At 41.1% G+C, this 10,861-nt stretch overlaps 1 protein-coding gene across 1 annotated transcript; it reads left to right on the plus strand.

The window, feature by feature from the left end:
- The first annotated feature begins 1,595 nt into the window (after positions 1 to 1,595).
- Positions 1,596 to 10,376, plus strand: prdx2 (peroxiredoxin 2). Its single transcript, XM_041177125.1, has 6 exons — positions 1,596 to 1,707; positions 4,246 to 4,363; positions 7,937 to 8,090; positions 8,960 to 9,082; positions 9,476 to 9,606; positions 10,081 to 10,376. The coding sequence occupies exons 2-6, from the start codon at positions 4,258 to 4,260 to the stop codon at positions 10,164 to 10,166; spliced, it is 600 nt and encodes a 199-aa protein (XP_041033059.1). The 5' UTR covers positions 1,596 to 1,707; positions 4,246 to 4,257; the 3' UTR covers positions 10,167 to 10,376.
- Positions 10,377 to 10,861: the final 485 nt, after the last annotated feature.

A 10,861-nucleotide genomic window follows, 5' to 3' on the forward strand; every position in this document is an offset into this window, starting at 1 on the left:
TCTATTGAGAACTATGTAGTACAAACACACCTAAAAAAGACAAATACAGTCATTACAATTGGGAAACTTCATATAGTTTTTCCGCACCCAACACCACAACCTAGTCTGATTTTATCTGTATGTTACGGGAAGGAAAGACATAATGAAGAAAATAGCCCATGGGCAAGGCAGCGCAAATTTCTCATGCCAGATTGCTTGCCTCAGGTTTTCAAAGAACAAGGTTGAGGACTCCAAGTATGTGTAAGAGTATTTCTTCAGTTCTCTGTCTGAAGGCAATCCCGGCCCACAGCTTTTACCATGGGTAGGGCAGGGAGGCAGATCCTGAGTCCACCCCAGTTAAAATGGAGAATCAAATCTATGCTTTTGGCATCAACCTGATTCACACTGTTGCCTAGCCAACTCAGCCAACTGCACTCCACCTCGCCACCCCCCCCCTACCCCTACCTCTACCCCACCAAGGAGTCCAAGTTGCTGGGGCAACATACACTTTTACATGCATGTTGTAGTCCAGAGCTATGAATAGTGATGGTAGAACTCCAATTTTCTTTCCTTCACATGGACAACCAGGAACCTCTTCTACTCTTACTGCCAGCCATTGGCGTGAGTTGGAAGGATTTTCGGGTTGGCACTCAACCTGTTTAGCTGTGTCATAAATACACCTTCCTGACTTAGAGGCAGAGTTGCAACCCACTGAGCCACAAGACTTCTTTGGAGTTTAATTATTTAAAATCAGTCTATTTACTAGTGGGTTCCCTGTTGTTCATTCAGCTTGGATCGCACAGCCCGTTAGGAGAAGAAATCCCACCGCCTCATCCCCTATGTCGAGTCTATCTCTACAGGTTCCATTAATAAACTAGGTTAGCTGTTCAATAGCACCACAGGATATTGTCTAGTCTATGAAAGCATGTTCTCAATTCCAATCTCCCCATTGTTAGATGATAATCTTGGAGACAAAGTGGCCCACAAGGACCCCACTAGTGTCTCTCCCTCTCTCTCCCCCCCCATCACCCATTTTCTCTGCCACTCCCTCTTCACTGCCCACCTCCTGCTCTCTCACTGCCCCCTCCTCTTTCTCTCTGCCAGCACCCACCCAATCTCTCTCTCACTCTCTCCACAGCATTCACCCTCTTATCACACTCTACCACCTTCTCCCTCTTGCTTCCCAGCTATCACCCACACTCTTTCTCCCCTATTCTCGCACCAGCATCCAACTCCCATGCTCTCTTCAGATCTTTTTACCAGCCTCCTAACTCCTGCAGGTCTGGCAGCATCTGTAACTCTTTCGAGTACAAACCCGTTTGCATCTGTTTCAGATGAAGTTACATTGTTTCATAGTTTGCCATTATGAGATTTGAACTCTCGATCTCAGGGTTACAAACCCAGTACCATAACCACTTGGCTATTTCGGCCAAGCCTTCCACGCTCTCTTCACCTCCCCCAGCCACTCTTCTCAGGAAGTGGCTAATTATTAAAGTACTAACTATTAAAGTTGCATCATGATGAATGGATCTTGAAACTCTAAAGTCATGCTGACGTTGTCCATACTGTGCCTGCCCCTTTAAATGGCTGGAGCGGGATTTTATTTTGCTGAGTCATTCTGGACGCAAGCTGCCGGAGATGTTTAAACCTCGCGAGTTCTGGTTCATTATAAAGGGAAGCGGTAAGGCGGAGTGAACAGTAGCTGCAGGAGCAAAGTGTGGAACCTGTGTAAGTATGGCAAAATGTGTTTTTTTTTAAATTTAAAAAAAAGAGAGGGAGGTACTTCTGTGCTGGAAGCAAACTTAGTAATGGGTTGTCTCTTTCTGCTAGGGTGTAATTGCGTTTGCATGATCGTTTAATTTTTAAAGCTTTTTTTTTTAAAGATCGGTGGACTTGTTTCATTTTTGCAAAGAAAAAGTGTACTTAGAGTTGAGCAGGGATCCTTTGTAAGTGCTGTGGCAGAGTTTGGAGTTTTGGTGGAGGGTGGGTTGAACGGTCTAGTAGCTGGAGCTGCAGCAAAAACACAAAGGACGCAGTGTGTGTGTGTGACGCAAATCCTCTTTGTTAAAGGCATGTCGAAGCTTTTTGTTCCCAACTTGACTAGGGGGAAGGGAGCTAGACCCTAGCTCAATTTTTAATAACTTCGTAACGTTTTTATAAGTTAAAATACGGATGATTTGGGTCTTAAAGTATCTGTCCTACAAGATCCACATAGTAACCTCGCTGGTTATCGACAACACGTCCTCCATTCATTTAAAGCAACTTCAGTATTAATTAATGTATCACCCTAATGTTTATGTATCCGTAGCGCCGAAGTATACCACATGGATTTAAAGCTAGCCATCCTGCAACATTTAACTTTAAATGTTGCTAAACGATTTTTTTTTTGAAAAGCAGTTCTGTCTGGAAGCTTAGCTATGGAAGCTCTTAAATTGTTAAAATCAGGTCCTGGAATGTTTCCCTTGGTTAATGTAACTTGCTGCATTGTTTCAATTCGTGGTAGCACGTGCTGACCCTTGTGTAATTTCGCTCTTTCATGTGTTTGTCGTTCTGGAGAGTTGAGAGGACATGATACTTCCTCCTCTTCAAACTTCTGCAATAACTAAACCCATCCTGGTGATGGAAATGATGTCTTAAAATAATTTTGCTTGTCAGTATTTCCTTGAGCTAGTATCATTTAGACTCGTGAGCACCGTCCCTGTACAGTTTCAGGGGGAAATGAGGCTGTTATAAACGCTAAGTAATTAAATGGCTGCCATTAATGAGTGCCTACCTGCAGTGCAAATAAGGGAGAGAACTTACTGGCAGTTATTCCAACATCAGGGTATAATGATTAACCCCAAATCTTTCAGAGAGCCTCAAGATTTCAGCTGCTCATTAACAGGAGGGAATCTTGCTCTTGAACAAAATATAAGGATTGATTTTAAAGTGACATTGAAGTAAATACACACTATCTGGGGAGTGCTGCTGTAGTCAAACGTTTAACTTGCTTTGTGTGTGGTCTTAAGTCTGGCTGCACTGATTCCAGTGGGAATTGAAGAACAGGGCTGTTTTTTTTTTTTTGCACACCAGTGTATGATGTTTACTTAGATAAAAGCAAAAAACTGTGGGTGCTGGAAGTCCAAAACAAAAATAGCTGGAAAAACTCAGCAGGTCTGACAGCATCTGCGGAGAGGAACACAGTTAACATTTCGAGTCCGTATGACTCTTCAACAGAACTAAGGAAAAATAGAAAATAGGTGAAATATGAGCTGGTAAAATATAATAAAAATAAATATAAGCCCCCCCCCCCTTTTTAAACCAGCTTATATTTCACCTCTTCTGTTTTTCCTTAGTTCTGAGTCATATGGACTCAACGTTAACTGTGTTCCTCTCAGCAGATGCTGTCAGACATGCTGAGTTTACTTCACTGATCCATGTCAATGATCCTAATCTCCTAAGGGGGCTAATTTACATTTTTTAGGTTACTGAAAATGCTTTAACTAGGAGGTTGAATCTATTTGCTGGTTGGCCTTTTTTTCTTAGCTACTTAGTAAAGTAAATGGGTGGTGATGATGACCTCCCTATGCCCAAGAACCATGGGTGTAGGAAATGCACAATAACTCTTTGATCTAAAACAAGACCAGTGTACAAAACAAATTGGTTCCTCTGCAAATTGAGCCTCAAACTGGGTGGGTTTATGTTTTGTAACTTCTGCCACTGACTCTGTTGACTTTTACCTGGAAATCAAGGTGTTGGCAGCCCCTGTAGTGCCTTCTGAGAGGAAGGCCAGATTGAGCATTGACAGGCTATCCTGCTGCAGAGGACACCAGAATTGGGTCAATGAATGCCCTTGGAGCAGGGCTCATTGCATAGAATAGATTAGAAATCCTGGCAGTAGTCCCTGCATAAAATCAACAATGCTTCCATTTCTGAGAACACTTTCTGCCCAGGCTGGGAGGCCAACTCCATGCTAAGTGTAAAGGAAGGAAATATTTTAACTATACTTCCTTGCATGTGACTTTATTTAGCATAGTCTGTTACTAAGAACTTGGCTGATGCAGCATTTGATATGAGGCTTGGATCTGTTGGACTTTGAGCCAGGTCCTCTTGGGTTAATTAAAGCTGTAAATGTGTAATCCTACCTATGGGGCACCACAAACTGCTCTGAATTCTTTCATAAGATGTCCAGGAGTACCTGTTACAGTAACTACTGTCCATCCCTGTGACTTAAATGCTGACTTTGCTTTGAATAACTCTCTTGCCTTCTCTTTTTTCCCCATAAAGTAACTATTCAAAATGGCAGCTGGAAATGCTAAAATTGGTCACCCTGCACCTGATTTCACTGCCAAAGCAGTGATGCCAAATGGAGAATTCCAGGACCTGACCCTCTCCAGTTACAAAGGTAAAAACGATTGAGATACTGATTTTTCTAGAGCCCCCTTTTAAGTGTTACACTGTTTGCTGTATTGATTGTGGAGAAGTTTTTGCCTCAGTGTATTGAATTGCAGTAATCTCTGAACAGGACTTTGTCCTAATGCTGGAATCTGTGCAAAACAATTTTTTAGTAAATTGAAGTACAAAGTCTGCTTTGGCTCTGAAGGTTGATAAATCAGGTTGCTATTCTTTCCAATATAGATGATTAAGGGTGATCTAATTGATGTTTAAAACTGAATATTTTGATTGGGTAGAGACTTTTTTGTGGGGGCTGTGGGTTGGGAAGGTGCTGTCAAAATTGCAGACGTACCTCATATGCAATAATGACAGTTATAAAACTGCTTCCCTCCTGGCTGTATAGGGTGGGGACAGTTGCTGAGTGGTCAGTTCTGCCATGAAAGCCTAAGTGATGGTGTTAATGGTTTCTGGCCAGTCAGGTGTGCACCTTCATAGGATAAACAAAGTGGTAGGATAGAGCCAAAAGCAAAAAATGATGCTCCCTAATGGATTTAATTTTAGACTGTTCTGTTGTATCTTGCAGCAGAGGCCATTTTATTAATTGCACCTGCACCAACTCTTGAAGGAGCAATCCAATTAGACCTGCCCATCCTTGGCCTTGTCCCATAGGTTTTGCAAAACCATCTGCTTCCACCACCTTTTCAGATGCACTCTGGATCACAGCTTTGTTAATTTAGTTAAAATTAAACACTCCTTGCTGTTCCTTACTGGAGAGTATTGGGTATGACTTTAGGTTCTTTTGGCATAGCAGCCTGCACCTTCGGATGAGCAGGGCTGCAGGGAATCAGAACCCTCATTCTTTCTTTCAATACAGGAAACCATTTGGCCAATCTTGTACAAGTTTAAGTTGGAGTAAAAACTGTTTTCCCCATAGTCCTATGTTTTGGCACAATTTTCCAAGATTGATGCTGTTTCAGTCACATGCTATGGTAAAGTATTCCATGTTTCCAATAAGTTGTCTTGTCCCTCCCTTTTTTGCGAGAAATTTTTAATTGACTCTCCAATAAGAAATGAGCATGGAAATTATTTTAACAACTAAACCTCCACCTGGCTTTCTCAAATTTTGTGGAATAAATTGTTTTCTATTGTTTTAGATGGCCTTAATCAGTACCTGAAGCTTAAATTGATCTTTCTCTTTCATCCTGTGTCTCAATTTATAAAATCAAATTACAATTGACCATAAGGCTTTATTTACTTGGTGATTTTTGAGGCTTTTGATCCCTCTTTCAGTTCTCTTCCACAGTAAATTGCATTTGCCATCAATTTCATTTTTGCTCACCTACTGAATGTATTTTAAGTTTTTGACAATTAGTTGTTTGGTATTGCTGAAGAGACACACCTAAGCTTTCTGGTACTCATCAGGACACTAGCAAGAATATTAATATAAGGGGGAAAGCCATTTATACGGTGTGTGAAGTGATTAGTTGGCAAGTGGTATTGCCATGGAGAATGCACCACTGGTGACTGACAGTTAACTGCCAAGCCCATTGTTTGAAATTTAAACCAGGCAGCTTGACCCTCATTGGTCAAGGAATTGATCTGAGGAGTGAGTTAGCAAATGGCTGTCACTTTGTGCCTGTTTCAGCTAAACAAAATATGTACATGTTCTTTCTGTGCAAAGAACAGGGCCCTGTGTATTAATATATGTAGTTTCCAGTACATGCAAATGCACCACATTGCAAGCCCAATTGATAGTCTTAAATTGGTTGCCAGCATAATTCTTAGCACATTGGACAACATTTGCTAAATAACCCAGAATCGCATCTAATGGAGGCTGTTTTGCAAGTATGGGCTGGTTGGGTACAGTCTGTACCCAGACTGTGAACAGTGGCTGGAGCATTCTTTTTGATGCAATCTGCCAGTCTTTGGGATGTACAGCCTACACACCTAGCATTGCACTGAAATTCATAGACCACATTACTCATGAGGCAGAACACCTTTTTTGGCTTGACAGCAGCATCCTGTTGGTGGTGACTGCCACTTGTGTTATTACTGCATAGGAGCAGTGTGGAACAGCTAGCTTCACCTGTTGCTCAAATTTGTAATACCTTGCCTTTCCAGGGTAATCTGAGGTGGTCTCAGCACTTTTCAAGGCTGAAAGTGATGGCCTTAAACCCATTTGAGTTTACATGATAAACTGTGATATGATCGGTTATCCTGCAGGATGCCTTTGTGCCCTATTTTGGCATCAAGTTTGCATGGTATGAAAATGGCTCAGCCTTATTTACAAAGGTCTCAATATTTATTCATTCATGGGATGTGGGTCATTGGCTAGGCCAGCATTTATTGCCCTTATTCAGAGGGCATTTAAGAGTTAACCACATGTAAGCCAGACCAGGTAAGGACAGCAGATTTCCTTCCCTAAAGGACAGATGGGTTTTTACAACAATCGACAATGGTTTCATGGTCCTCATTAGACTTTTAATTCCAGATTTTTACTGAATTCAAATTTTACCATCTGCCATGGTAGGATTCAAAGCCAGGTCCCCAGAACATTATCCTGGGTCTCTGGACATCTAGTACTAAAACCAATCAGATTGGAATTTAAGAATCCCATCTCATATATTGACCAGTGAAGATGGACCATGGTAGAGAATCCCCTGGCAGATTTCTTATGTCAAGGGAGGGGAGTTCATTTGTCTGCTCCATTCATAAGTGAATTTGAGTGCAGGAAGGAGCCCTTCAAGGTAGGTAAGGAAAACTGTTACATACAGCTGTTGATTAAGCAAACATATCATCCACATATCAAGGGGTAGGAAGTTAGATGTCATTCCATCAAGAACACATTTCTCATGGAACCCAACAAAGATGTTTACAAGAGCTGGGCATAGAGGGGAATCCCATGGCAACACCATTTATTTGGGCATACATGTATCATTAAAACTGAACTCCCTGCATGAGTTGCTGAGTTTATAGTTCAATGAATACTAATTCACACAATGGTGGTGGATCTAGATCAGCATGATAGTGCTGCAGTGCAAATATATCCTTGGCTTCCTTAAGTGGAATAATGGCAATGTCAAATGAGCACATGGACACAGCATTGTTATTGATATAAGTTCTGTGTGGCCTTTGCGAATGTGAAGGAGTCTTCACTGTTGGTGGAAAACTTGATCAAACCTGGCTGTAACACTTCACCAACCATTTTGCCAATTTGTGTACTACCAGTCCTAGATAGGATGTAGAGGGACATTTGTCTTGGGCAGCCCGTACACATGCCAATGTATCAAGCAGAGGATGAATCCTGTCATATATATCTCACAGTAACTCATTGCTCTTACACAAGTCCAGCAAGTGTTTTGGTTTACTTTGGAGCAAGGCTGTCCAGTCATGTTGAGTAGTAAGCCCAATGGATATGAATTTGGACTTGCCATTTTAAAAAATCGTGTGCATTTTAATCCATCACCTCTTGTAGTTGTTACCCATTATCTCCTCCACTGATGACCCAAGGCTGCAACTAGCTGAGTGAATTGGGTAAATATGCATGTCAATGTCTTCATACCAACTTTTTCAAACTCTCTAGGAAAGTATGTCGTGTTTTTCTTCTACCCCCTGGATTTCACCTTTGTCTGCCCAACGGAGATCATTGCATTCAGTGACCGAGCTGCTGACTTTCGCAAGATCAACTGTGAAGTAATCGGTGCTTCCACAGATTCTCACTTCAGCCACTTTGCCTGGTAAGAATTCTGTACTTTCCATTGGCAATGGGCTTCTTGATAGCAAGCAGTTTAAGACAGTATTTAAGACCAAACTCCCTTTTGGCTTGTTGCTAGCTGTAGACATTATTTGATATTTCATGGTGAATGACTATTCCTGCCTGCCCCACAGTTTTTTGCCCTCCTGCAGCTTTGTCCTGTGCTAATTATCTACTGGATACAGTACAGAACTTTTGGATCTAGAATAGATTGGCTGCTTAGGAAATTAAGTCTCCATACCTAGCTCTGACATTTAGGATTACCAAATCATTATGGAGCTGAGTTATTAACTTGGTAATTTGACAGTGGCACCTTTTAAAACTTCAGATCACTTCTTCCTAGAAGGTGGAGAGTGGTAAATTAACTCCATTAGAACAATTAATAGACTTTTCTACTGAGCTCTATTCTTGAGTCATGCTGAAAATCTTCTACTTGTAAAGAGATATTGTTTGGACTTGATTTTTGATTAGGGTGGTGAGATTAATTGCCTTCTGCCAATAAATGGAGAAACAACTCCTAGTTAAGTAAACTTGAGTTACAGCTGTACCTCCTCCACCTGTGGTACTGATCATCTTTTGGGCCCCAAATAGATCAACTGCTTTAAACTGGCCCTGCCAGTTTGTAACCTATTAATAGTATGTTAGCTGCTTGAATATAAACAATTAACATCTTAAAAGAGGTTTCAAAAAAGCATAGTGCATATGGTCACTTAATGACAAGTTTGGTGAGTTTGCTTATTTGGGGATTGAGAGTATTCAATAAATCCACATCTTCTTGAATGCAATGAAAGTAGCTTGGCAAAGTATAAGCTGAAACCTGTTGACAGTAGTTGATCTGTTACACTTTTTCAGGACCAAGACTCCTCGTAAACAAGGTGGTATTGGCCAAATGGATATCCCACTAGTTGCTGACCTGAATCAGTCCATTTCCAAAGACTATGGTATTCTGAAGGAGGATGAAGGAATTGCTTACAGGTTGGTACAGCACAGACTGGGATCTGGGGTCTCTAGGCTCCATATTACTTGTAAATTGCCTCCATTGATATTCCTTGGGCTACTATCTGTTCAGAAACAGAAATGGTCAGTTCTGAAGATTACTGATTGGGATTTTAGTGAAGTGTAATAAGCCAGTAAGTTATTTCTTGATGTGCAGGATATCCAAATGAAAAACCCTCCTGTCTTTCATATTTGGTGGTGGTCATAGTTTGATTCCAGTGAGGTTTTAAAATGAGGGAAGATATCTCCATTGCCTCAATTCATGTTGAGAAATAGTGGCCAGTGGACTTGAGGGATATTCAAAATTGAACAGTATTTTTGGGGTGAGCTTTCAGATAAATAACCTAGTAACTGTTTCTTTTCCCTATTCAGAGGACTCTTTATTATTGATGATAAAGGAATCCTGCGGCAGATTACAATCAATGACCTTCCAGTTGGCCGTTCAGTGGATGAGACTCTAAGGCTGGTGCAGGCGTTTCAGTTCACTGACAAACATGGAGAAGGTGCTTTGTATCCCATTACTTGTTCAGACTACTTCATGTCATGGATGTTCCATCTTTAATGACTAAATGAAAACTACAAGTTGTACTAGCTGCTGCTTGGCCTTTGCTATCTCTGCATTTGTGAACTTCAAAAATTTCCCCTTGCAAGAATAGTTGCTAGCCAGCTACCTTGCAATGCAACACCTTGCTGATGGTAGCTTTTGATAAAGTTGTACTTTGATCTAAAATTGGATGTTAATATCTAATTTAGCATGTTCTTGTAGTTGAATGACTGACTTCTTGGCACCTATCATTTTAAGATCTGCTGAAGTGAAATTGGCCAGAAGATTCACTTTAAGGGTGTGGGTGCACATAAATTGATAAAGGGACCTTGGCTGGTAGCTTAGTGACAGTAGTAAGCAGACACTACCAGGCTTTGAAATGAAAGGGTCGTTTTCATTGTATGAAACTAACATGTTCTCTTGTCATTTCTAGTTTGCCCTGCTGGTTGGAAGCCTGGCCAGGACACCATCAAACCTAATTTGAATGACAGCAAAAAGTTCTTCGAGAAACAGTCCTAGGTGTTTGGTCCAATCCTAGTTATGGAGGATTAAATAATGAAAACATTGTATTTTTGTTATGTGGGCACTTATGAAGACCTATTGTAGATTGCACACCAAGATGTTGAATTACCAGTATTTCTTCTGTGCTCCAAGTGACGAGGTCCAGTCATGTTCTTGTAAAATGTTTTTTTACTGTGCCAGAATAAAACTTGGGATTGAAGTGCAAAACTGCCTTTGGATCTAATGCTTGGCTCAATTGGAGCCTGGTTTGCAGGCAGCACACTGTAGCTAATTGAATGTATTAAAATAATTACTTTAACGGCAGAGCCAATATTGGATCACTTATATCACCAGGTCACAGTACATATGTTGAAACTTAATCTTCCACACAAGCTAACAATTCTACATCAGTGACTGAGGCATTCTTGGGTGTGCAATGCCATTGTAGTGAGGACATGATGACTAGTGAAATTGAGCCAAGGTGCATTGACTTTCTCTAGAACTCAACATAGATGAGCACTTGAAACACCATCAGCATTCAGGGCTACCGGCCAAATGCTGGAAAATGGGATTAAAATAGCTGGCACGGACATGATGGGCTGAAGGGCCTGTTTCTGTGCTGTATGACTCTGGCTAACTCCAGGAAACATGATCAGCCATTGTTAATGAAACTAAGGATAAAGTTCCTGGTGATCCTAAGTGTTCAGGAAAGA

This window comes from Carcharodon carcharias, chromosome 30 (genome assembly GCF_017639515.1).
Source record: "Carcharodon carcharias isolate sCarCar2 chromosome 30, sCarCar2.pri, whole genome shotgun sequence".
In the NCBI taxonomy this organism is placed as follows: Eukaryota; Metazoa; Chordata; class Chondrichthyes; order Lamniformes; family Lamnidae; genus Carcharodon; species Carcharodon carcharias.

Bases quoted from the DNA above. Each gene is read 5' to 3' on its own strand.
- prdx2 (XM_041177125.1), top strand. From the start codon at position 4,258: ATGGCAGCTGGAAATGCTAAAATTGGTCACCCTGCACCTGATTTCACT. The intron at 8,091-8,959 runs GTAAGAATTCTG...ACACTTTTTCAG, and splicing joins CACTTCAGCCACTTTGCCTG to GACCAAGACTCCTCGTAAAC. The intron at 9,083-9,475 runs GTTGGTACAGCA...TTCCCTATTCAG, and splicing joins GATGAAGGAATTGCTTACAG to AGGACTCTTTATTATTGATG.